Source organism: Oculina patagonica, chromosome 9, assembly GCF_052425735.1.
Source record: "Oculina patagonica isolate OP01 chromosome 9, crgOcupat, whole genome shotgun sequence".
Classification (NCBI taxonomy): Eukaryota; Metazoa; Cnidaria; class Anthozoa; order Scleractinia; family Oculinidae; genus Oculina; species Oculina patagonica.
Window position 1 is genome coordinate 21,993,723 of NC_135766.1, and position 27,785 is coordinate 22,021,507.

Below are 27,785 nucleotides of genomic sequence, written 5' to 3' on the forward strand. Positions count from 1 at the left end.
AGACCTCCTTCATTATGTGAAAGAAACAAAAAAATATGGCGGATATTAGTCATCAAACAATTTCCCCAAATTTCTTCAATCTGCCTTGGGAAGACGTGGTATTTCTGCACATATTCCCCCAATTCACCATACCACAACTCTTTAAGTTCAGAAGGGTGTCCAGATTCTGCCGTGAAGCTTGCGATTCTTACTTCGCTTGGCAAAGAGCTCTGGATTGCAGTCAGGTTTCATCTCGCCTCACAACGAGTGCATTTTCCTTGATAACTAAAGCAAATTCGAGTCTACGGCTGTTAGTTTTGAAGAACTGCAAAAGCTGGTTGTGTGATACCGTCTTGGTGGACATTTTAAAGCGGAATTCTCGGCTTCACGAGCTCGATTTGACGGCTTGTTCGGGTGTATCAAATCTGGCGCTGTTTACATTGGCCGAATTTAACCCGGGTTTAAAAGTATTGAAGCTACGCGAATGTCGCTGGGTGTCTTCCGATGCTATAACTCAGGTATCTCTGTGCTGCACCAGTCTTGAACATGTCGATCTTACAGGCTGTTGGGAAGTTACAGATGCGTGTGTTTCATCGGTAGCTTCTTGTTGCAATGGATTGAATACACTCCTTCTTAATGACTGCTACGGAGTCAGCGATAATTGCATTAGAATTATCGCTAATTCGTGCCCGAAACTGTCCCATCTTGGGATAAGGGGCTGTTGGCGGGTGTCCAATTCTGCCGTGAAAATGATCGGCGAATACTGCCCTTTTCTGAGGAATCTGGAAGTTAAGGATTGCCGAGACATTTCCGAGGCGAGTCTGGCCAGATTGAGAATCAGGGGGGTGACGATTGACGTTCAGAAATCCAAGTGGTTAAGAATGGCCGTTGGCTTAAATGAATTCCCAGAACAGGTGGATTGGCGAATCCCTGTGGTAAACTTAAACATCTGAGTTCCCCAGGAGGGGTATTGATGGTTATCACTTCACCTGCGGTCAGTACCCCTCTGAGGCAGTACAAGTGGTGATACCCCTGCCTTAATCGTCACCAGTCTCACCCAAAAACTGCAGAAGCAGTTGCCCAACCAAGGCAGTTTATGATATATTTCTGACGACATTCCTGACCATGTTATATCATTTTGTTGACAACAACAAAACAACAACAATCTTTTATTAGTGCCCAGAAAAGTTACAATAAATAAATACAAGCAAGAGGAAAAATTTACAATAAAAAAAGAGCACAGCCACTTAGAAATAGCTAAGGCTAATCGAGCTAAGTGGCTGGGCCAAGCGGAAAAAAATATTGCAATTAAGGTTACACAGTATAAAAAAAACGGGACACGATTTCCATTCACACACACACACACTCACACACACACAGAGAACAAAAACATGATAACATGGTCACAGCTTTAAGAACAGGGCCTGCATGCTAACACTAACTTGTATATTTTGCTTGAAAGGCAGGGTGCAGTGCAATACAGTTAACTCTCTCTTAACGGACACCTCTATAAGAAGGACACCTGGTGTTGGTCCCGTCCCTGCCGTTTTCAGTCATTTTACTGTAACTAAACTTCCTACAAGACAGACACCTCTCTAAGACAGACAGTTGGAGCTGGTCCCAAAGGTGTCCGTTTTAGAGAGAGTTGACTGTAAAACCTTTAGATATGCAATTACCTCAGTCACAATAAAGCTCAACATTTGTTGAGAAACAAAACAGCCACAGTAGTGAGTTAGGACATCTATGATTTATATATGTCACTCTATGATTTATATATATAAGCAGTCCAGGTGCAAGTACTGACTGGCGTCACTGCAGCGTTTTTTTGGACAAGACACTTTACTCTTAGTGCCTCTCTCCACCCAGGTGTATAAATGGGTACCAGGGAATTAAGTGCTGAGAGTAGAGCGGTTTTCACTTGTGTGTCGAAATTATTTTTTTTTTTTTTTTTTTTTTTTTTTTTTTTTTTTTTTTTTGTTTTAAATTTTTTTCCCCTTTTTCTCCCCCTAAAAAGTAAAAAAAAAAAAATTTTTGTCGCCCCCCCCCCCTTTTTCCCCCCCTCTCTCTCCTTTTTTTTTTTTTTTTTTTTTTTTTTTTTTTTTTTTTTTTTTTTTTTTTTTTTTTTATTTTTTTTTTTTTTTTTTTTTTTTAACCCAGCAACAGACTAGCATCCCATCTAGGAAGGAGTAGAAATACATCAAGTCACTTGATGTTATGGAACTGGGATGAGTTCTGGCCAGATGGCAACTATTCCCAAATGCACACTTTTTAACTCGAAAAAGATTTGTAGTGGGGGAAGTGAATTCACTCCTTCACCCCCTCTCTCCTTCACTTTTTTCTTTTTATATTTTGCCGTGCGTGCATGTGTTATGTTTTTTGTGTTTCCCCTTAGAATTTTTTTTTTTTTTTTTTTTTTTTTTTTTAATTTAAAAAAATTTTTTTTTCCCCCCAACAAATATTTTTTTTTTTTTTTTTTTTTTTTAATTTTTTTTTTTTTTTTTTTTTTTTACCCGCCCAACCTTTTTTTTTTTATAACAAAAAAAAAAAAAAAAAAAAAAAAAAAAAACAAAAAAAAAATTATTTTTTTTTTTTTTTAAAAAAAAAAAAATTTATTTTTTTTTTTTTTTTTTTTTTTTTTTAAATAAAAAAAAAAAAAAAAAAAAAAAAAAAAAAAAAAAAAAATTTTTTTTATTTTAAAAAAAAAAAAAGAAAAAAAAAAAATTTTAAACTCTATTCTAAGCTGGCTTACCAATGAGACAAAACAGAACATAAAAATAGGTCCGCACTGCGTACATGTGTCTAGTGCTGAGCTTTATAATTTGGGCTTTATGCATTATTGTATTTCTCGGTCACAATAGCGCATTAATTAGGATTTGTTGGAATAGACTAGAGGTGTGGAGAAAGGTTCAAAATATCAAGCTTCAACGGTGTAGTGCCAGTGAAATACAGTTAGAATTAATTAGCAGGTTCAAGGTGATCTAGGAAGGCTATCTAGAGTAGACGTAGCATAATTTTTTTGTAGAACAACCTAAGTTAAGCCTGCACTTTGATTAGTTGATTTAGCATCTACTAAAATAATTTGTCCATGGGTAGACGTGAACGAATACCCTCAATTGAGCACGCGTGAGTTACAAGACAGCACGAGAGCACATTGTGTTGATGTTTGTTGACATAGTTAACGTCTTAATTATCTCAAATTAGACTTGTTCCGTTTGTTCTACGTTGTCATCGGTTGTTTACTTCGGGTTACGCGGTAATAACAAGTGATTATCAATTACTATTACCCAGAGGAGAATACCGCAAAATACTTTGTGTACACTGACACATATAAGAAACCTCAGTGTAACTTGGTTAGTATGACGTCATTATTAATAAAAGTCAACAAAAGTTTATGTAGTGGAAAAGTTTATTGATGGAAACTAGTATTCAGTTTCTTTTTCAGTTCCTCAACAATTGAAACTCATAATTATCTACCTGGTTAACTTTAAGACAGTATCTAATAATAATTACCGGTAGTATTTACTAGTACTAAATTTGTGAAAGAGAAAATGTGTTCCTTAAAACCAGGAATTTGTTATATCTGAGTTTTTGTCTCGCAGTTTGTATAATATTCACCATATATATCTTTCCTGAATAATTTATTATAATTTTTTACTTTACTTTAATTGTTAGAAGGCAAATGTTATACACTGGCTGTCGAACTTTGTGTCATGGCATCACCGGTTAGTTTGTATGACTCAAGGTTATTTTACAGTCTCTCGCCACTGAGGCTTAAAGGGACGTTGTCACGGGGATTTCGCAGATTTTTGGTTTAAACTGTTCTGAAATAAGTGGTAGGCAACTTTACCCATGAAAAACATTATCTTTGAACATTTAACTGACGACAAAACCTTTTTTTTGGGGGGGGGGGGGAATAGAAATCAAACTTCGGCTATAAAGATCAATTTTTTTGAAGGCGTGCAGAAACAACTTGAAAACATTGGCTAACGTTTTCAATTTGCAATCCATTTCCATGCAAGCCATCTGTAGCCTGCGAACGCAGACGTATTTTTCGGCTGTCATTTCTCTTTGGCAAAGAGAAGCGACAGGCAGAAATACGTCTATGTTCGCAGGCTAAGCCATTTGCAGCCAAATGCGCTTTTAAACAGTTTTAGTGCTCTAAAATAACAATTATTGTTAATAAAAATGGACCAACAACACAAATATAAATTTTGGCTGTTCCAAAATCTGTTAAAATCTGTGGCATTGTGCAGCAGCTCATGTAACCCTGTAATAATTCTACTACAAGTTCTCTAATGTAGTAGTTGCCATTGTTTTCTGGGGGCTGTGACCACTGTTTCTGTGGTTTATTTCATTGTTCTCTCGAAGAATAGTGAGCCATTTATGTGAGACCTCGGGAGTGCTGTTACCCCCGGGGGGGGGGCCTTCTGTTGAGAGGGGGGGGGGGTCTCTGTGGGGGTATAATTTTTTTTTTTTTGTGGGTTGGGGGAAAAGGAAAAAAAATAAAATTTTTTTGGTTTTGTGCACACAAAAAAATATAAAAATATATTTTTTTTTTTTTTTTTTTTTTTTTTTTTTTAAAATAACCCCCCCTTTTTTTTTTTTTTTTTTTTATTTTCACCCCCCCCCCCCCCTCTTTTATGGGGGCCCCCCCCCCCCCCCCCCCTACCCACTTAAAACAAAACAACAAGAAGACCTTAAATGAGAATATTTTATAACAAGTTTAAATTCTTCCTTTGCCCATGGATCCACACAAACAACGCCCTTAGTGCCAGTTTCAAAAAATGACATAATTTTTTGCAACTACAAGCCATTATGTGATGTATTTCAGTCCAGAAAGAATAAATGTGACGATAAGCAGTTCCTAAATTCCTTTGTTTGCCATAAAAGTCTTTTCTTTGTAAAAAATTTTAACCACTTGTTTTGCTATGGCAATGGGATACCTAATAAGCTAAAAATTTCTTTGCATCTACTGTCACTCTTACCCCTGCCCCAGAGCAGACACCGCACGACGGCGAGAGGGAGGCGACCCGAGCGACCCCCCGCCCGACGGGCGCCCCGACCCTGACATGTGTGGAGGCCGACGAGGCCGCCCCCATCCGAGACCCAGACGGCGCTGTGACAGCACAGAGTCGGGAGCAGCGCCCGGCGACGCCACGCACAGCACGCGGAGGAGGGCGGGAGTGCCAGACCCACACGGGGAGAACAAGGCATCGCGAACAGGGCAGGAGCGGGAGGACGAAACGTCCCGGCAGGGACACAGAGAGGACGAATATACGTCCTGGAGGCAAGGGGTTAAAAACCTGTCTCCAAGAATATTACAATTAAGTAGATAGCGTTGTTGGCGCATGCTGATTGGCTACTCAACATGGAATATTCTTTGCAATTCACCTCCGAGCAACTCACGTGCAAAAGCAGTAACTGTTGACAGGAATAAATAAGTTAAAAGTAATCCTTATTGGATTGGTTTTTATGATCTCACTGTTTTAGTCTATTATTATTACTAAAACAACTATTCACCTCAGTGTCAGTGGCTAGTGGTGGATATTTACCAAGCCGCAAAGCAGCGAGGTGAATAACCACCAAAAGCCACAGATCTTGGTAGATGTACTCCTCAGTGTAAAATTCACAAAGGAAATTTTAATAATGGTAAGGCAAGATCTTGGAAACCAGGTTCGAGTAAAGAGGCCCTTAAACAGGCTGGGCACCAAGTGGCACTGATGTACCATAGCATGAGGTGAAAAAACTTGAACTTGTTTTTAGTAAGAGTGTCCTTTTCACACAGAATATCTATTTACATTATCAATTAATTAAATTAACATCTGGATAAAATGATCTTTGTATTGTTCTTCTGTTGTCTCATCTAACTGTAGAACGCCTGTTTCTAGACATGGTCATATTTTCCTGCAAAAAAGACAATGACAGAGAATGAAAAGAATGTAATGTTGTAGTAGTTACAGCATGTCCACATGACCTACATGTATAATCAGAGCTGTGCTCTTTTCTTTTGTCTTTGGACAACTTGTATAACTTTTCTATCGTGAAAGCTTTTAAGAGCTGGGCACCCAAGATTTCTTACATAAGAGCTTTCGGGCACCCAGCAATTATACTAAGAGCACGGAGTTGATAATTGAGGAAAAAAAATCAGCGTTTAAGAATAAAGAATAATGACTCATCTGAGTTCCCCAGGAGGGGTATCAAGAGGGTCCTGAAGGGGGGGGGGGATATAAATCCCATTTTCCTTGCCCAAATTTTGCCCAAATCCCATTTCCCAACCTATTTTTCCCAAATTTTCAAAATACCAGTCCCAGTTCTATTGTTTTTCTGTCTGTGATTCCCATTCCAAGTGACCAAATCCCATTCCCAGTGACCCAAATCCCATTTCCCAATGAAAATTTGCCCAAATCCCAGTTCCCATTTAAGGTATCACGGAAGGAAAATTGGCGTTTTCGTTCCAAGTTAAATTGTGTGCAAACCAACAATGGTAACCCCAATAAAGCATATATTTTCTGAAAGCTTATTAAATAAAGATCATATAGACCATAATTTATAACGTCAGCATTTTGTTTGCAATTATGATGTAGCGCAACATAAGGTTTATTTGAGAACACATTTATGTGATAGTCTAAACTTTTATGTGGAATTTGATCTACATACATTTGTCTAAAAAACTGTGTCTCAGATTTTTCTTTTCTTGCTCCATTAATTTTTTATAAATTTTTAAACTTTAAAGTGGCGTTTTTTGGGCTTCTTTAGGATTAAAAATTCATACAAAATTAATGGAGCAAGAAAAGAAAAATCTGCTTTTTCTGACCCCAGCCTAGGCAATTTACACCCCTCAAAAGCAATTGTCTTGTAAATAAGCCGCACCCACGATTTTGAGCCCGAAATTGCAGCAAAAAAGTGCGGCTTATACACGAGTTTTTACGGTACATTTACATTGTTTAAGATGATAGACAATTAGGTACTTGTCGATACCTACCAGCTTCCATTGAAGAATTTTGATCCATTCTTCTGCCTCCTGAGTTGAATTGGCGTAACAGAAAAATGTCCGATAAGGCATAACAATCCTACAAGCCAAGACAAAGCACAAAAATTAACTGAGTGACAATAGAAATAACATGCCATAGATGTTGTGCTTTTAGAAGACCATTACTGTTTATTGCTTAAAAATACGGATAACACATGGTTACCGTAGTCATTCTACTCACACTGAATGAAAATACCGTACACCCGTGGATAAGCCGCACCCTGAGTTTAACAATTCAAATGTTAAAAAAGTTTTTTGAAAGTAAATCAAAGAAAATCCAAAGTTGAGTATTTAGGAAGTCTTCTTCATCGAACGTAATTTAACTCAGTGAACATTGAAACAGAAAATACTTCAGTCTTACCCACATGAGTCTTTGATATAATGAATCCTACTTTGACATATTATGAGATTTTGGATTTTGAAGGTTTCTTCATTCAACATATTTTTCCATGATGTATCACAAAAACAAGAACTTGCGTTTGCCGAACGTTTGTAGCTTAGTAACCAGGCAATTGATCGTACGCGAAATATCGGACTATGGCGAGAACGTAAAGCAAAACAAGATGGTGATGGAGGCGTTCGGGTTTTGTGGCTATCATATCGACAAATTAATGAGATTTTGGAGCCATCTATTGGAGATAAACTCGTTGCATGAAGAGAGTTTCGTAACCAGTTCGGTACTCTCTTAGTTTATGTTATATAAGTTTCATAATTTTCCATAAATTAGTTCAGAAAAAAGAGCCCCTTTTCCAATGCCCAAGATAAGCCCACCCCCAATTGAGAAAATTTTAAAAAAGGTATCTTGGTTTTACGGTACCTAATAAAATAATAAATATCCTCACTGGCAGGAGGCTAACCAGTTGGCTATTTACAAGCATAACCAAGGAGCTGAACTTAGGACTAACAAGAGCAACACCAGCAAGTGGTCAGAACGAGACTTAACCTGCGATCTCTGCAAATCAAGTCCAGGCCCCAGTTGTTCAAAGAGTGGATAACGCTATCCACCAGATAAATCACTATCAGGTGGATAGCATAGTATGTTTTGTTAAGGACTTATCCACTGGAAAGCAATTTTTTCCAATGGATAGCGTTATCCTATACCTGCCAACTCTCACGCCTTGGGCATGAGTCTCACGCCTACGAGTTGAAAACTTTGATCTCACGCCAACTCACGCTTACGAACCAATTTGTCATGCCTAGTTGAAAAATGTGAGTTTTTACAACCAAAAACGACACATATTTTTCCAAAAAATGTAATCTCTAACCAGTGTGAGAAAATAAAACACCATGTAAAATGAGTAAATGGTGATACCTTCCCCGAAATGACAGAGTTTTGACAAAAAAAAGCATTGGGAACAGGGTCGTGTTTAGCAAAACACGTCCACGTACTGGGATCGCATTTGTCTAACGCGCACACATTGGGCCCTCAGGAATCCCGGTGAGGATTCCCTCTACACGGCCCAGTTCCGCACCCCACTGAGAGGGGATGCGCACCTACTGTTTCATGCCATATTAACCGAGAAGATTTAGAAAGACAGTGTTTTTCAGCTGATCTTTGATTTAACATTTTAGTTCTTCAAACCCCCCTCCCCCCCCCCCCCACACACACACACACACAAAAAAACATACCAGCTGAATTCTCCCACATTGGTCTATTGGCTTTGTATAGGACTCTGCTACACATTTGATCAAATTCAAAATGCATGCCCAAACATATAAGAGCTTATAAGAGTTACATATACCGGTACATGTTGTGGTTTAATTTCACCCTTGGTACAAATGCACTATTAAAGAAGCTGGATACTGCTGTATGTTTTTGAAAGCTCACCTAAAGCAGTTTCCTTTTCCTAGTGAATCATCTCTTGCTACTTCTTGGCAATCTTCAAGGTCTATTGTTTTAATTGGCTCTTTGTCCTGGAAATACAAATTCAAACTTGTCAAAACAGACATTAATTTTCCATATAATTTTGACAACAGCAGTTTATTTGACCCCCATGATTATTAAGGAGGGGTTTTATTCAATATAGCTTGCCATTTTACATACACCAAGAATAACATCTTGAATAAATGCTTGCTAAGCATATTTACAGCTATAACTTGGAAACCCAGCATGTACTGGAGTTTTGGGGGTTTTACCTATGAAGGAAAACATACTCTTAATATGTCAAGCAATCTGGAAACATAATATAATTTAGGCAAAAATCCTCAAGTTTCATACTCACCCCTTTTGTCTTATAGTACTTCAGCTCGTTTTTTAATAGCACAAACCATCTAGTTTTCCAGTTCTGCTAGAGAGCACCAATTAAAAATTATTTTAAAATTAGTTATTATTCAATTTATCATCAAGCTACAATGCTACAGCAAATATCTTACTTTGTGAAGATGTGTAGACACAGGGACTTAAGAAACAAGCTTTTCGTCTGACCTAGCACAAGTAACGTTAAGCCCATAAACCAATCAGACCTAGCCTAGTCTTCTGATCTGTCCAAATTGTCTGTGATATCAAGTTACTGACCCAATAATCACTGATTTTTAAAGCCAAATTCGGTTAAGGAAATATCTAATCATAGCTTTTCTTACATTTTGGCGACATTACCAATCTCATAATTTTTAGTTTCGCCATGGTTATTTTGGCTTAATCAACCTTTATTAATAAAAAATTGCACTACACTAAAGCATACCAAAAAGGTATAAGTAAGTATAAGAACTGTGTCGTAAGGTATGGGCAATTGTTTCTTGAATGTTTCCTTGCACACACTGAGGGCTGTGCTAAGTTGACCGCCCAGGGATGTAGCTAAGAAAACACTAAGCCAGCTCATCAACAAGCCCAGCTGACTTTTCTGGTCTTGTCAGCTTGTAAAGTTTACCCAAGTCTTTGTTTTCAGTGATTTCAGCGGGATTTAAGTTCTCTTTCAGGCGGCCTTTATTAGCAACATCCCTGATCACCACAGCTTGGAAAAGTCAGCAATGATGGACAACAGCAAATGCAACAGCCCACCACCTTACTTGTATTTCATGCTTCTAGGAGTTCTAACTTCTACTCCCCCCCCCCCACCCCCCGGATGGGATGAAAGTCTACTGCAGCTTATACCCAACTACCCCCCACACCCAAGTGGCTCGCGAGCAAGGCTTGCTCACCAGCAACACTTTTTCATACAAATCCTCTATATTTTTTGAAACTTACAAACCATTATAAAATATCACGCTTAAGCATCAGCAGTCTCAAAATTGGCAACCTTTGCAAATTAATTTTCATCATGCTCTTTTCATTTCTGGCAACCATTTTGTACTACCACCAATTTTTACGAATGACAAGGTGACCATTTCATGAATAAAGCCTACTCATTAGAAGTTGTTGAATCTTTGTTCTTACCTTCACTTTACCCCCAAGTTTAGTAAGATATCCTTCTTTTGATCCAAACTGAAAAAAAAACGACAGCTACATGTTAACACCAAAAACGCTGATTGTGCTATTCCAGAAAATATCCATACCCCTCCCATGGAAGGTTTTTTAGTTTGAATCCCCCCATCCCTCTGGAAATTCTAGTTACCGTAATGATTCGATTTAGCGCCCGGGGCGCTTATTTACTTTTGGCACCTCAAGGGAGGGCGCTTATTCGAGACAGGGCGCTTATTCGGGACAGGGCGCTTATTTAATTTTTTAAGAAACAACCAAATGATCAAAACAAAACTTAAATAAATATTAAAAAAACTAACAATAACAGAAACGTTAACAGTAACAAAATTGTGGAAAGTTCAGTTACTTTTAAAGGAATTGTTCATTTTAGCAGTAAATATATACATGTACGGTACGGTGAATGTTCATGAGTTTACTATTCGACGTCGATGACTTCAGTAGGGGCAGTTATCCACAACAACTGGGGCGCTTATTAGATTAGGGACCCTTATAAGAATAAGGGCGCTTATTAGAATGGGGGGCGCTAATTGGAATAGGGGCGCTTATTGACAAAAACACATTCGAAGGGGGGCGCTTATTCGGAAGGGGGCGCTTATTTGAAGGAGGGCGCTAAATCGAATCATTACGGTAAGCCCCACACTTTCCTTTAATAATTTTGGCTTATGAGACCCCCCACCCCCTCAGAATTTCCAATGACCCTCCATGGGGTGGGTGTGGATATTTTCTGGAACTACACATTGTAAAAAAGTATTTCCAAACTAATGTCATGGTTAGACCACAAAATAATGATTCCACAAGTTTCAAAAGCCATTTCAAACTAGACACTGCACTGACCAACAATGTGTCAATACAACTCAAAAGCTGGTGTCTGTATTAAGCACATTAAGGGAGCTATGTCACATGTAGAACATCTTCACAGAATTCAACATTGAAATTTTTTGAATTTTTTTTTTTTACCGGTATGTAAACTTGTTATTCATAATGTATCTTATTCTACTTCAAATGTAGCAACCCTTGCTCATTTTTGTTTTATCATTTATTACATCTTTGGTGTTTTTCTGATAAGAGGACTTAGCTATTATTTTCAGGTTTCCTTCAATTTGATTAGAAATTTGTTTATATTCTGTCTAAAATAGTGAAGTGGTCAGAATATTACTTACGTGTAAGGCAAAGTTTAGTTCATATAGTGAGAAATAAGATTTTCATCTTTGAAAACAAAAAAAATAATAGCCAAAGTGGTCCATACTTGCCGGAGCTCATCCCGGGTTTCTGTAGCATTAAGCGGCTAGGATTCATATTTCTACTCCACAGTGTGGCACCCATTTATACACCTGGGTGGGGAGAGGCACTATGAGAGTAAAGTGTCTTGCCCAAGGACACAACACAGTGACTCTGGCCAGGCCTTGAGGCCGCTCGATCCGGAGTCGGTGCACCAACCATTAGGCCACTGCGCCTCCCATCACTTATGTCCAGGATTGAACGCATGTATTGTTTTATAAGTACTTCATGTTTGACGGTGTTATTTGACATTTCCATATTACTTCATGTTTGACAGAATTTGGTGTGTTTTGGTGAACTTTCATTAATGAGGACACTTGGTGACGCCTGTCATGAGGAACGTGAATCTCATTAGCGTTCAATCCTGGACATATCTGCCTCCCATTAAAAAAATGGTTAATAAATTTTATTTTTAACTGCAAGCATTTTTCACTCACAGATTGCACGCCATCATCCACGCTGTTCTCCATGCTACTCTTTCTGTTTTTTCCCCACTCTGCATGTACCCGCACTTTTTCATATGTTGTTGGTTCTTCAATATCTCTTGGATATGGATATTTCAATAACGTCAAGACCCCTTACAATGACAACAATAGATGCAACAAGTTAGTCCACCAGGACTAGTTTAATTTATAACATAAAAATGAATATTAAAAATCTTGTCATTATAACAGAGGTATCTAAATATGTTGTTCCAGAAAATATACATACTCCTACTGTCAGGTGGTGTTTTTTTAGATCCCTCCCCTCCTTCCCCTATCCTGCTTCCCTCTTGGAATTCCAGTTCAGTTTTATACATAAGTGCTTGGACCTTTTAAACTTTGGATTTGAACCCCCCACCCCCATCATGACCCCAGGCCGGGGGCACCGGCACGGGAGGCGCCGAGGGACCGCGGGAGGAAGAGGAGGGAGACGAGGCAAGGCGAAAAGCGGGAGAGAGACGCCCGCGGGGGGACAGAGGAAGGAAGGGGGGGGGAGCGGGGGAGCCCCCGACGAGCCCCCGGGCCAGGGTGGGAGGACCAGGAGCGGACCCGACCAACACACAGGCAGGAGGGGGCTGAGCCCCACATGGAATCGCCGCCACGAGGGGCAGCGACGGAAGGAAAAAGAGTTAAAAGCGTTTCTTTTTGGGTTATATTATCTCACTGTTTTAGTGAGAGATAACGTCAGTTCCAGATGGAATTTGAACCCATTTTTCACCCTTGCTCACCATAGAGTCTTCAGTAGCTCAGTGGTTTAGAGCATCCGACTAGGTCACGGAGGGTCGTGTTCAAATCTCATCTGGAGCTTGGATAGCTTTTGAAAACCCTGTAAAAGAGTTTTACTTACCAGAATCACCTCCAATCAAAGGCTTGTTTTCAAAATGTTCTACAAACTCACTAATGTTCGAAAAGGATCCCATTCCAAATTTAAACTGCGTACCATCCCAGCCAATCTGAAAGTGTTTCACTGAACTGGCACATCTAAATCAAATAAAAGATTGAAAATAGAAATTTTCATTACAGATCTGTTTGAAAGTGCACTGATAAGTAAGGAGAAATGAAATTCCAGTCACTTTGGAGAATACCATAGAATTCCACTTATAAGCCCTATCGCTTATAAGTCCCCTAGTTATAGGCCCATCTTCCCGTAGACAAAAAAATACATCCGATTATAAGCCCCCTGGATATAAGCCCCCCTCTCCCAATATCGTTCTAAATATCAAAATTAAATTGATTTATTATGATTTTTTAATGAAAATAATAAAATAATAAAAATTTATTTTGATCAACACTGCTGTACCTCATTTCAAAGCATTTCTTTTATTCCACTTAAAAGCCCCCTGGATATAAGCCCTCATAAGCCCATTCAAAACCCAAGGCTTACAAGCAGAATTTTATAGTATGGGTTTAATTAAAGTGGAAAACCTTTCCCTGTTTCTATCAAATCCTAAAACGAGAATGGAAGTTTTGGAGAGCAAGAAATTGTTGTGCAAACACAAGCCAAAGGCTACTGTTTCCAGTTTTTTCATGAAATTACTGGTAGGAATAATAAAAATGGCTCTTTCATTGTGGTTAAAAAACTTAACTGAGAATGTGATAAATTTTCTTTGCTTGCACAATCAATACCTAAACAGCTTGCACTAGCACTGTGTTTCTATAGAGTTACAGAAACACAGCTTTTAGTGTTTGCACTGTTAGATTGTTTGCTAATGTTAATAAGTAGAATTCTACTAGTGTTTTAATGCAAAATATGCTGCAAACTGATTGGCTAAGCTATTAATCGATAACAACTTTATATAAGTGTCAAATTTGCTATAGCCAAGGAAATAATCTGCAACATTTACTGGGGACACTTCAATAACATAGAACTATATCCAAAAAAAATTCATTTTTTGCTGAGTTCAGAGATCTGACAGTTATTATAACTAACGTTACCTCACTGAGAGGGAATACTCCCCAGGGCTTGATGAGCTTGCTCGCAGCAGATAACTTCCATCTTTTCCATTTGCCATCAACAAGCCTTCTGCCACATGACGACTTATGTTATAGTGATACCAACTGTAAAATAATCATCAAATAAAGATCAGATTGTTTTGTATTAAATTACGCCATTATAGAATATCGTCAGAGACCTGTAATGTTTGTAAAAAGACTGTATTCTGCGAATAAAAATAATACAAAAAAACTTGTTTTCTGTTGATTTTAGGCGGGCTAATTTTTGGTCTAGGGTTTTTTGGTGGTTTTATTGGTAGCCCAAGGTTGGGATTTTTGGGGGTTCTTGATTTTTGCCCCCATTGGATCATCCCTGTCACTTGATATCCCAAGTACCCCCTGGGGATTTTACAACCAGTTGTAAATTTCCATCCAAGAATAACCTCTCCCCTCCCCCCAACCCCCAACTCCCCAAATCATACCCAACCTGAAAGGAAAATTGGCAAAATTATATGAGCCCATGGCTTGTTTCCTGAATTTAACAGTACCAATATATGAGCTACAGAAGATAAAAAAAAAAACAAAAGAATTATGGATATTCTTTAAAGGAAATACTAGTAACAGTCAAGGCTGTCATGTAAACCGAGGCTTATAGCCTATCAAACGATGAACAAACAGAAGCTTTGAACAAACTAATTTATACTCGAGACATCTCGATTTAGATCGAGATATCTCGTCTTTGGCAAAATGAAATTTAACTTGTATACTCGTGTCTGGCAAAGGTGCTAACATTTTGTCGACATTATTGAATATTATATTTCTAACATCTCTTGGTATCAGATGCATTTCCTTGGCTTCAAAACATCCGCTACTAAGGCTAGAAGCTAGGAAATAACCAATACTGAACACAGATACGAAGATAGCTGCAAGAACTGCACTGAATAAGCAGATGTCTGAGATGGTAGAAAGCCGATCGACCACCAAAAGCATACCAGATTTGAATTAATACGTCGAACGAACGGCGAAATTTTAAATTAAAAACAGTACAGTTGAAATGTCTTCTCCAAAAAACAAACCTATACTGCCAAAGACGAGTACGCTTTGAAAAGTATTCCATACAATTTTCCTGTAAAAACAGGCTAAATTGCAGTTCAAGGACGGACAAAAGTAATTGAAAAATAGTCACGTACATTTAGCACAGCTGCTTTGCAAATAAACGATATGTATAAGCTTATAGTAGAATAAAAGGCAAAATTGTCAATAGATCCCTCTTAGATATATATATTTTTACTTAGAGTTAAAACTTAAGTTCTTATTAAACTAAATCAATAAGCCTTAAACGAGCAGGAACAGACACTAACCTCAATTGTTCCACCTCGGCGTTTTCGCTGAGCGAGTGGTCAGCCATCTTTGTTTCGTCTGTCAAAAGAACTCAGTCAAATAAATCCCCTCTGGGGATCCCAGGAGGTTTCCGTCTTTGACGTCAAATACTACTACCAAGCGGGGGAGGGAAGGCAGGGAGTGTCTCGTACGAAACTTCCGGCCGGAAATACAATTGTTCTACAATTATAAAGTTTGTGCTAACCCAAGATCAAGAAAATAAGACTAATTAAAGTTTTAAATCTTGATTTGATTAGTAAGGTCTTTTGTATTTTTAATTTTGTTCCCTTTCAAACCAAATGATCTATTTTGCAGCGTCGTTGAGAGCTAAATTGACAAAATTTGAAGTTCGTGTTAAAGAATGCGAACTTTCAAATTTTGCACTTTTCGCTCAATTTGGCCAATTGGAAAATCTACAAGCTAGCAGAGTAAGCAAGGAACTGAATTTGTATTTAAATACATGTAAGTATCTGAAGTACAGCATATGAATTCTTCCTTGATTTCGTTGACAGTTTTTCGTCGGTGTTTCCCTCGAACCACCGTAAAATTTTGGTGTAGATCGCATTCTTGCATCGATTGGAAAGTTCAAAAATTGCTATTTATATAAATTGAATATACCACTGAATTCGGGCCAATTGTCTAATATCAAATACAATTCCGTTTGCGAGAAACAGATAAAAAAACGCCCTTGACTTAACACGAAAAGAAAAAACGAAGAACATTTAAGCCACTGTTTATCAAACTATTGTGACAGAATTCCAATTTTGGGCATGTTTGGACAACACTTTTTTAATCTCGTCTGAAAATGAATTGGTTTAACCAGATGTTTGACGCGAGAGAAGGGCGTAACTGGACTGAACCTTGCTTGATCAAATAAGAGAGTGACGCAGGAACCTTAATTAATTAATTAATTAAAGGCTCTAAAGTCAAAACAACAAGGGAGTTTATATCGGCAGATGTTTAATGGTCTACCCACGCATCCAGCTGTTTGCTAAATGAGCAGAAAAACAGGAAGTCAAGTGTTAAGCAAACCTTATGGTAGTCCAGTCCCTGAACTCGCTCTTCGACGCGCCCTTTATAGGGGTTGAACCCAGGCGCGCAAAGAGAGAGTCCAGGATAACTTGCATGCGCATGCAAGTTATCCTGGACTCTCTCTTCGCGCAAAAAAAGTGTATTGTAAGTGCCAAAAAGTTAATTATAAATCAAACGTTTCGGGCTTAGCCTTTCATCAGTGGTGAACAAAGATTTATTCTCTATTCGTGCGCCTGGGTTCAGCCCCTATAAAACGCGCGCGGAAGAGAGAGTTCAGGGACTGGACTAGCCTTATGGACATTCCAGATAGCGTTAGCGTTAGGCTACTGATTTGGATGGACAGGGCCGTAACTAGCAAGAGGCAAGACGAACTTGCCTCGTCTAGATTTTTACCCAAAATTTAAAACAAAATATGTTTGTTTGGAAAATAATCCTCGGTTGAACAAGATTATTTTTTCTCAGGAAATACCTCAAGAAAAATGTCTCTGAAAGAGTTTCAGAGCTTCTAGATTTAAAACTTTTCTGGAGCGCCTGCCCCCAGACCCCCCTAGCAAGATCTTGCCTCGTCAATGGCAAAGGCCTGGTTACGGCCCTGATGGGAAGTCTTTGAACTCTGGTCGCAGAGTCACCGAACTAGCGACGGAAAAAATTAAAATTCACGGTCATTAGACCTGCTACGAGACGATCGTTTTGAGTTTCGCAGCGAATGGTTTTGATCCGGCTCTGAATGAGTACGATGCGATGATTTGGTGAGAGTTCTCGCTTGCTCGTCACGTTTATAAAATTTTAGAAAGACCGACCACGTTTCGACTTGGCTGAACCTCATGTGTATAGCAACTCAAAATAAGAGATCAAATTGAAGTGAAAAAAAGTTTTAAAACTAAACAAAAGATCGCTTAAAATGCGGCACACTCAATTACTGGATGATTGGAAAAGACGTCACATCACATTTTGAAGATTGCTTTTAACAATTTCTACTGAGAGTAGACATCATCATCAGGGTTTTTAGAAAATAATATTTCACATTTGTGTGGATTACCATTTCTCACAGTTAATTTATTGGCATGTTTTCCTTCCCGTCAAAACGTATACAGACAAACAAACAAATACTTGCAACACGCATAAAGGTCTTTATTTTCTTCTCGTTGTTCATGCGTCTCTTGCATTGGTGTTTAAATTGTTGTTCGAGGGTCTATTATACTTTAGCGGTCTGGTGATCTAAGCCATCATTTTTGAGTGTCGGTCTGCGGGTACATTTGTATTTACAGTGGAACCCCGATATAACGATCTTCGATATAACAATATTCCCGATATAACGATGAATATGTTATGCCCCGGCAAAAGTAAAATGTATGGGACGGAACCCCGATATAACGATTCCTCGATATAACGATATAATTTTACTGCCCCTTGGCATATCGTTATATCGGGGTTCCACTGTATAACGATCTTCGATATAACGATATTCCCGATATAACGATGAATATGTTATGTCCCGGCAAAAGTAAAAGGGTCAAAAGGGACTTTAAGATACCTGGACGGCTGACCTCGAGGACGGTAGAATTTCGCGAGGAGGACTGGGCCGATGTCGACGTTCTTGGCAGCAACTTCCAACGTTAAGAGCCGGCGTGTGTGAACGGAGGACGGCTTCGTTAGTGGATCAATAATTCCTTAGCCCAAAACGTGCAAAGAAAAACATTTGGCGCTTCTAGCCCAAAATCTGGGACCAGAAAGCACTATTTTCATTCACAGGGTACAAATTCCAAGTGAAATTTTTGTAGAAACACATGCAAGAAAGTTCATAATTTCACGCACGTGGTTCCGCCATCAGCGTTTATGCAAAGCACAACAAATATATTATTCGCAACCGCAAATAAAACTTGACTTCTTAGCTTTTTATCAGTACCAAACCAAGAGTACCATAAAGGACCACCTAACAAAGTAACAGAATTAAAAAATTAATGAGATTTTTAAACGAAATCATACAAAAAGCCCTCCTGTTCACTGGTGGACGGCAAAACTCTACTTCTCACGCCCTCGACAACAGCTGGACGGAGCTGGACGGCAATGTGCGTGGAGCGGGCATGCGCAACATAGGCCTCACGCGAAAAATTACTTCCGGTCAGCCGTCCTCGAGGTCAGCCGTCCAGGTATAAAATGTATGGGACGGAACCCCGATATAACGTTTCCTCGATATAACGATATAATTTTACTGCCCCCTTGGCATATCGTTATATCGGGGTTCCACTGTATATGGCAGTTTACGGCCATAAGATAAGGGCGGTCTCGGTCTTGAGGAAAAAACTTTGCGGTCTAACTTTGGCGGTTTGCAGATTGTGCGACTCCCTATTATAGACCCTCTTGTACCAGTGTATTCACATAACACAGACAAAACGCGATAAAACGTTAACACAAGCCAAAAGAACTTCATAAGAAGAACGAAGGAATAAGCATTAGCATAGGCACAACAAAACAAAATTTTTCGTTGTTCTTGTGATTTTGCTCATGCTTTCTTCCAGTAAGAACAACATAAGAAATTAAGAGTGATCGTGATCGTTACTCTTAGGCCCGGGCCAAACGTCGAACTTTACATGAGTCGAACGTAACCAAATGACCAAAAACAATACCTTTTACTAATTTGCATTAGGTTCATCTCATGCGAAGTTCGACGTTTGGCCCGGGCCTTATGCTTGTGTTTGTGCGCATGCTTGTGGTGATTCCCGGTGAAAACCAGTCTTGACGTGTTTTGAATATACAGATGACGTCATGTGCTCATCAAACACAGCACCGCTATTTTAAGCATCGTGTTGCTCCTGACGTCGTGCAATGTTGAAGAACCGCTTGAATGGGGTGTCACCCCAGGGACCAGCCTGTTTATAAAACGAAAAAGAGAGGACATTCAACAAAGACTCAATAATCTTCAATGACATCAAGAGAAGCGCAAGGAACTTTAAATTATGGACAAAAAACTTAAAAGGAGAAGTTACCGAAATGTTTATCCACTAAATTATCTGTGGTGCTGAACAAAATGGCAGATCTACAGGTGTACAATTTCCAAGCACACGACAAAGATGAATTTCTACTTGGACAGGGACTACAGACTAAAATGTAAATAACGATAAACACAGAAATAACTGAAAAACATGGAAAATTCTTTCGTAACACAGGTTCGAGGAAAACGGAAGGTTAACGAAGTCTTCCGAAGTGTTCGGGTCAACTTAGGAAAACTTCGGAAATCTTCGGAAGACTTAGGGTCAACTTCGGAAAGAAAAGTAATAGGTTCTCCTTGAGATACAATTTGGGATAAAATTGTGCTGCTCTCGTCCAATCTGTTGAGCGTTCTATAAAGAGGATAATACATGGTTGCGCGGAGACAAATTTGATATCTCCAAGCAACCATGTATTATTCTGTTTAACCTACTAATCGACTTAATATCGATTAACTTTGGTTCATTCAGTATTGAAACAGGGCAAACTTGAACAGGAAGCTCCCTTGTTATTGGCCTATCATGTTAGTTACCATGACGACGTCAATATCTTCACATGTGAAAGAGAAAAATAGTATCTTCACCGCGCGCGATGAAGATATGATTTTTAGTAAAAGGGAAAAATCCTGGTATTTCACTGGTGTTTATATAACAAAACTATATTTCTTATAACTCACCGGTTTTGGACAGTTGTCAGGAGTGTGAATACAACACTTGTAGAATCGTCCGAGGCCGTTAACGTTATTATAATAATCTTTACAATCTTGGTCGAACGCGGCACTTCCGGCATACTGAGCGTAACATCCGAAACAACCATTGTAAGTACACATTTGCGTGACAAAGGAATTTCCATCCGACATTTGCGTCTTTTTTTCACAGAGATCCCTGCCAGCCGCTACAGAGAGAAAAGAGCGTTAAAAGTGCTATGTCGCGGGGATGTCGTAGATTTTTGGTCTAAACTGTACTGAGATTAATGGTAGGCAACGTAACCCATAAATAACATCTTTGAACTCCTAAAGAAAGATATAGCCATAAGTCCATAAGTTTCGGATGGAAATCATGCTTATATCGACTTTTTTGAACGCGCGGAAACGACTTGAAAAGTTAAGTTTTAATTTTTCCAGTTTCAATCCATTTCCATCTAAGCCATACCCAGCTTAAGACGCTCGTTAACAGTTTCAATGCCCTTATATAGCAATTGTTAATAAAAATGGATTGATTATTATTTCAAATATAAATTTTGGCTGTACGAAAATCTGTTAGAATCCGTGACAAAGCTTTCACACAGATTACTTCGTAATGTTTTAAAACGTCTTTGATAGGACAGATGCGAATTTCATCATGTTAGCACTTTAATAGCCTGCGTTGCAGCAGGACGTGTCACAAAAACCTCGATATAGTCCGGGGTGAAGTTTGTCTGCAACGCACGCTACACTTTAACAGAAAGCCTAAGGTTTTTACACCTATCCATCATGGTACATGGACCAAAAGAAGACATTTTAAAGCAAGTAGTGCGGGAGGTGCCCTGTCACCTTCCGGGATCTTTTATATCAAGTGAATCAAAACATCATCAAGGAACATGGTGTTTAATGGAGATCTTGACTCACTCGCTTACAGGCAGAACTCAAAGTTATTACAAAAAGGTCAATCGTCATAAACGAGTTGTACGCAATAGTGTTTCGACAACCCAGTTTGACTTACGTAAGCTATGCAAATAGGAAAATTCTAAGGATATTACTTTTCACGCCTTAAAACCTGGAGCTCATTTCTTGTTAGAAGGCTTTGTTCTAAAAACAGGTGCAAAACACCTACACACTAGCTTTACGATAGCAGAAAATTGTGTTGTTTCAAAATCTACCTTGTTACTGAAAAACGTTCCGTAACAAAGCCATATCACTTTATAAGGGTAACAATGGCATTTAGTTTACCTTGCATACACAGAATTGCCATCATCAGGAATAAAACAGTTATCCCAGTGTTAGACGCCATTTTACTCTTGTCCAGTAACTGAAAATAAAACAACATTAGTACAGTATTAAAAGCCCCGTGGAGGGCGGAGGAGGCACTCAACATTTATGCGGGAAGACTACATCTCAAGGTCCGACCCTTATACCGTTGGATCAAGTAACCCCTCAAAATACTTGATGAATTTGCTTTTTTGTTAGATGGGTCTGTTCGAGACATCTTGAAACAGCTATTTAGGTAGAGCCTATTCAGGCACAGGGCCGTAGGGAGGATCTTGCATGGGTGGGTGCGAACGCCAGAGGGGTGAGCGACTTAGGGGCTCCGGTGGTATCCTCCCCTGAGAAATGTGGAAAAATCAAGTTGTTTAAAGGCCGGTTTGCATGTTACGATTTGTTGGCCCGATTTGCAGGCAAATTTACACGCTGCCATTTGACGACCGGATGTTGTGTGGATGAAGATCGGCCCGTTTTCTAAAATCTGTGACAGATTTTTAAGAAATCGATTTTAAACTGCGTACTCATTTTCTTATCAAATCTGGGCCAAATCGGGCCGACAAATCGTGACGTGTAAATTTCCTGCATCCTGAGAGTCATTTTAACCCTCACTCCGGACCTTAGGCGGGCCTTTGTGGCCCGTGGCTGTGTGCGGACGCACCCGTCGCGTCACGCATCATTGCATCATCCATCGCATCGCCCACCCCCCCCCCCCACCTGTTAACGGCCCTGGGGTAGAGCCTCCCCGTAAAGACCATTATCAGGAGCCATTATTGATTGAAGGGAGTTCCCTTCCTCCCCTTCCCCCCTCCCTCACTCTCAGATATAGTGTCGCATACACATTTGACGAAAATCCTTTGCGCGCGCAAAGTGTACAAAAGCTTAATTTGACTTCTACATTGAGGTAACTGCAACTACGATTAGTCTGTGCGTTCTTTTAGACTGCTTTACACCGATTTACATTCTCGGCAGCTGTAATTTTGATCAAGTTTTTAGGTTCAGTTTTATTGTCCTCTCAGTTGAATCTCATTGAGCTACAAATCCTAACTAAACAGCTATTTCTGAAGTTCTAAAACAGACTGTTGTTTCATAGTTGACCACGAATAAAGATTGCTTAACTTAAGCGTTAAACGATCGAAGCTTAAGTGATTTCTGATTTATCGCAATACATAAAATACGAATGGTGGAGCTTACAAGAAGACAGACGAATATGGAAAGAAAAAGTTTTCATTTTAAGACATTGATTTCTTACCTTAAAATCAGTGAACGACTGAGTCGCCTCAAAAGCGCACATTCAACTTATCTTTACTCTTTGCAAGCGCAACTTAAGTAATTTCATTGTTTGCCCCGCTGAAGCTTTAATTCCCAATGAAGTTCTTTATCAAATAAGAACAAACTAATAAATTATTTCTTCAAGATCTTAATGGCCCTTATCAGAAATATCATGCATCGTGGAAAGTTATGTAAGCCGTGGAAAGAAAGTTAATTTAAATCAGCTCTACGACATATTTGTTACCGTATTATTCAGTACATGATTTACAAAATCGCGCCATTTCAAACTCAACAATAGCACCTAGGATTAACAGCAATGTAATGACTATTGTGCTTTCAGCGACTGTCGGTAGCTAGACTAGAGAAATCACTTTAGTGCTAGTCAGTAATGTGCTTCTGCGCAAGTATAAAGTAATGTACATGTGATGATGAAAATTGATTTTTGTACATCGTGAAATTTTACGACGACTAAAAATTTAATTTTGTTTCTTTGCTCTGCGAACCAATCTTTGTTTAAAACGTCGTGTGTCCTTAACTTGAAAGGTTTTGCATCTAGCAAGAGATAATGCAAAACTTTGGGTTTTTCCAAAACAATGGTTCTTTGAGCGCCATGAATTCATGAATAGTACTGAATGTGACAACAAATTGAAGAAATAAAGAAATTGCAGAATTCAAAAGCAATGTGTCCTTTAAGATGTCAGGCAAGATCATTCTGCAAAATTAAAGTGAACAACATTCACCGTAGCAGTTTTGGCATCGTAGTCAGTTCTTGAGTCCGATTTACAAATACAAATCACTTAAAATTTTCTGCATTGTATTTTTGGCGCGTTATGTCTGGCCGCGTCTGGTTTCGACCACATATTAAAACTTTTCACAAATATAACAAAAAAAGTGCTCATGCAGAAGGATTAAAATGTTTTCAAGTGCTAAATTCCACGTTTTTGGTGTCCAAGATGGTAAGACGAAACCGACAGAACGAAATTAAAATTTTGGCGCCTTAGCTCAAGTACAACCATTACACTTTTGTTAGCGCGCGGTGACCAATTTTGGCCAAACCAACAAAGATAGAGAAGTTTGAAAGTAAAGGCTAATTGGCTAGGCAAAGGGTAATGCTAAACTATAAGCCAATAATTGCGACAGATTTTGGAGTTCTCCTAATCTTGGCTCGCTGTGACCAAAATTGAGAATATGCAACGTTTCATAGAATTAAAAGAAGTATTGAAATCATAAAGACGATTAATTTTCGATTTAAACAGGCTTTGGCATTACGGAAACCTGAAATTGACTCAACTTGACAGAGAAAAGAGTGTTTTAAATTATCATAGGAAATTTAATAAAACTACAACAAGTCGCGCCCAGTTTCAGTTTGTTTTCTCGCGAACAATCAACAATTTGTTCGTAGATAGTTTTCCTCTCGTTTACAATCTGTATCATGTGAAAGAAATCAAGAAACTTTTTGAACTATATATAGACTATATATTCAAACAAACTTACTTTTTGCAGCCTTCGAACTTCGAGCTTCTCCAGTCAACTGACTTAATGTTTCTTCAAAGCAGGCCAGACAAAGTTCACTGACTTCTGATTAGCGGCAATCCGACAGGACCTTTTTATATTGGATATGAATTGCATAATTAACGATAATTTAGGAGATGGCGCGCGCGGGAAACTAGCTGAAATTCCAACTAGACTGTGAAAAATTAATCTCTTGATGGATTAAAAGATAAAGTAAGGCGGTGTCGCTTTGCGACCATTTTTACATTGTCTTCTTTCTAACTTTCTGCGATAAATCATTTTAAAATACTTTAAAACTTTTGATAAACATTTCAAAGAAACGTTTGTTAAATTTTCGCCGGCTTTAAAAGAGTCAGGACGCATTTTTCTATTTTTACTCATTTTAAAAGTCCGCGCTTTTGTCGCGACATTTGCTGAACGCTCATTATTCAAAGCGCAAAAACATTTCCAAAATATTCAGATTGCGCAAAGTGCGTTTTTAAAATGTTGGAGCCCCTTCACACGGGCTCCAACATGGCGTTTCCGTATTGTGCACTCTAAATTTGTGTGGAACATTTTGACGGATAACTCGAGTACGGAATACCGTACAGACCTGAGATTTCAAAGCGTAGAATATCTAGTATTTTTCTACAACCTTAATATTGTTGATTTTTTTTACTCAATAGCTTTGGATTTATTTTTAGCAGCGCGACAGTAGCGTTACTCGCGTGACAGCGAAAACCAGCAATAAGGTAAGCGGCAGAAGTGGAACTTGCGAAGACGAACTATGAAAACTATACCAAAAAATACAGTAAACAATGAGAAACTACAAATTTAATAACGTAGAGAATCAATAATTGAAATAGTCACAATCTTAACATGTCCTGTTTCGTATAAAATGGCTGTTTCTCAAAGACGATAACTTACGCCGGACCTTCGTGCAAACTTGTTATAAATATTCTGGACCTTGTGCTCGGCCCAGTTCCTGCGCTCTAGATTAGAGTTCGATAGCGATTTCAAGGGTTTTACTGGCGAAATAAAACCATGCGGGATGTTGGGAGAACACGACAAAAGCTTGTAAATCACGAGCCGTCAGTTTACCGGTACATCGGTTTTTTGACCAATTTGGCCAATCACAGCGCGCATAGTATTTTAACAACCGTAACAAGATACTTATGTTTGTTGCAGTATACTTTTTGCTTTTTGCCAAACACTGTAACATGATACATCACATTTTCAAAATTGCTTGTGAAATTTTCTACTGAGAGTTTATACATCATCATCGTCATCATCATCATCATCATTAAGTCTTTTTAGAAAATGATATTTCATATTTGTGTGGATTCCCATTTCGGATCAATTTAGGTTTCTGGGAAACTGCTCACCTACCCCTCCCCAAACCTAACATTTTGCCCAAAGCGATAAGTAAGGGTTAATTTTAGGTTTGGGGAGGGGTAGGTGAGCAGTTTCCCAGAAACCTAAATTGATCCCCTATTTCTCACATTTTATTTTCTGGCATATGTTTTCCTCCCCATTAAAAGTATACAGACAAACCGAACAAACAAATACTTGAAACACACATCAAGGTCTTTATTTTTATCATGTCATTCAAGCGTATCTATTGTGATTTACAAAGTAGTGCTTAAATATTGTTGTGCCGCTAACGCATTCACATAGCACGTGATTAAAACGTGATGAAACACAAACCATAAGAAGTTCATAAGAAGAACGAACACACCAATTCTTTGTATGCAGTTCTCACTAGAAAAAAGCAATAGCACATGTACAAGAAAACAAGATTGCATTCTCGTCCCCATAGCCCTTATTGTTTCTCTTAATAGCCGGCGAAGCCTTGGCACAAAAATCAAAGGGCTCTGGAGACATAAGATGTTTGAATTAATTCGATTTTTTTTGTGTTTTGGCTGTAAAACAAAGAATTCTTGAACGGAAGTCAAAAGCGCGACTACTCTCTCATACATTCTTTTGAAACTTCATGACTGAATACATGAAGACGGGAAGTCCTAGAATCTAAAATCTAGGGTTATTGGGACGAGAATGACAAAATTGTTTGTTGTTCCTTGATTATGCCCATGCTCTCTTCCAGTAAGAAGTTAAAAGTGAGTGTGATCGTTTCTCTTATAGGCTTTATATGCTTATGCTTGTGCTCGTGCTTATAATTGTGTTCATGTCCAGTAAGAACTAGGATCTCATCTCATGCAGTCAATCTTGATGTGCTTTGAGTATACAGATGACATCATGTTCTAATCAATGTGTTGCCTGACGTCGTGCCATGTCGAGGAAGCGTTTGAATGGGGTGTCACGCCAGCGACTGCCAGACTGTTTAAGAAAAAAAGAGAAAGCATTCAACAAAGACTCAACAACCGCAATGGCACATCAACAGGAGCACAGAAAGCAAACGTCCTCAAGGCTTTCATGATTTTAAATAATAACAACAGACCTTTTAGCGTAAACTTGAAACTGTGTAGCGCGATATCAGTCGGGGGAATAAGTGCCAGTTTTGGCAAATCGTCATTGAAGCACTCGAAGAGTTTCCGAATTATTTCATCCAATCAAAAACTAGCGCGAGCGCTCACGAGCACTCCGAAAGCAATCGCTCGAGCGAATGGGTCATGTTGCTTAGCAACTTTCGGGACAAAAACCGCGGGCTCAGTAACGTCCCGGAGAATTGATGTCGCCATGAACTGGCACATGTTCCCCGACTGATATAATATTGTAATAAATTGAAAAGTTTAGTTTTCTATGTGTGCTAAAAATGTTAAACACCAGGCGTTTCGAGGGTTCTCCTTCTTCTTCAGTGGATAGATGCTTGATTTAAAGCAACTCAACCTTTTAAGCGGGGCTTGTATGCGGATGATTGTCCTTTCAAATTTCATCATGTTCACATACATGTATAGAACATACCAGGCTCGGGTAAAACGGAAAATTGAATTATATTCATGTAAACAGAAATATCATTAGCAAAGTCTATTGTGTGACATAACTTTCTTCCTCTAGTGGTAAAATAAGCAATTGCAAGGGTAAAGTTACGAGCTCTGATGGGCTTTTTGACCAGGTTTAAAACATCTATTGCTATTAGCCAATTCGGTATTAAAACAGTACGAGCAGTTTTGCTTTTTCCTCTCAGTGTTAGCATATCTTGCCAGGAACAATACGGGCGCGAAAACTTGGGATTGTCTAAATATTGTGAACTTGCTGCGGTCAATCGGTATGTATACGCTAAACAGTAATAAAATCGCAAATCGACAGTTAACGATTTGCGGTTGAGTGTTGTTAAAACAAATCCAAAGATAGACATAAACAATCCAGTGAACCAATCAAAACTCGAAGCAAATACGTGTAGCCGGCAAGAAGGGCGGGAAAACATGCGAGAGCTAGTCACGTTTGGTTTTGGTTACACTTCTGATTGGTTGAAATGAGCGGTTTTCACTTGAGTGTCGAAAAGAAATTCTCGTTTGCTTTGGTTTTGCATTACTACGCTTAGTGATTGGCTCAAAAAACTTGCGCCACTTTCTCAGCCAATCAGAA

The 27,785-nt window shown here is 38.8% G+C and overlaps 2 protein-coding genes and 1 long non-coding RNA gene across 4 annotated transcripts; 1 reads left to right on the plus strand and 2 right to left on the minus strand.

Annotated features, from left to right (window-relative positions):
- Positions 1–34: 34 nt before the first annotated feature.
- On the plus strand, positions 35–27,785 carry LOC144666147 (uncharacterized). The gene is made up of 2 exons (XM_078527509.1): positions 35–1,901; positions 27,693–27,785. The coding sequence occupies exon 1, from the start codon at positions 36–38 to the stop codon at positions 930–932; it is 897 nt and encodes a 298-aa protein (XP_078383635.1). The 5' UTR covers position 35; the 3' UTR covers positions 933–1,901; positions 27,693–27,785.
- On the minus strand, positions 3,884–4,961 carry LOC144666176 (uncharacterized). The gene is made up of 2 exons (XR_013573137.1): positions 4,653–4,961; positions 3,884–4,403 (listed from the first exon to the last, which is right to left on the minus strand). It is a non-coding gene; the product is annotated as an uncharacterized LOC144666176 (long non-coding RNA).
- LOC144665970 (dual adapter for phosphotyrosine and 3-phosphotyrosine and 3-phosphoinositide-like) lies at positions 5,271–15,624 on the minus strand. Of its 2 annotated transcripts, none has more exons than XM_078527301.1 (9): positions 15,481–15,624; positions 14,123–14,245; positions 13,035–13,168; positions 12,143–12,282; positions 10,383–10,430; positions 9,232–9,294; positions 8,838–8,923; positions 6,962–7,049; positions 5,271–5,883 (listed from the first exon to the last, which is right to left on the minus strand). In XM_078527301.1, the coding sequence occupies exons 1-9, from the start codon at positions 15,525–15,527 to the stop codon at positions 5,839–5,841; spliced, it is 774 nt and encodes a 257-aa protein (XP_078383427.1). In that variant the 5' UTR covers positions 15,528–15,624; the 3' UTR covers positions 5,271–5,838. The 2 variants fall into 2 exon arrangements, with proteins under 2 accessions (XP_078383427.1, XP_078383426.1); XM_078527300.1 differs by having other exon boundaries at positions 9,232–9,297.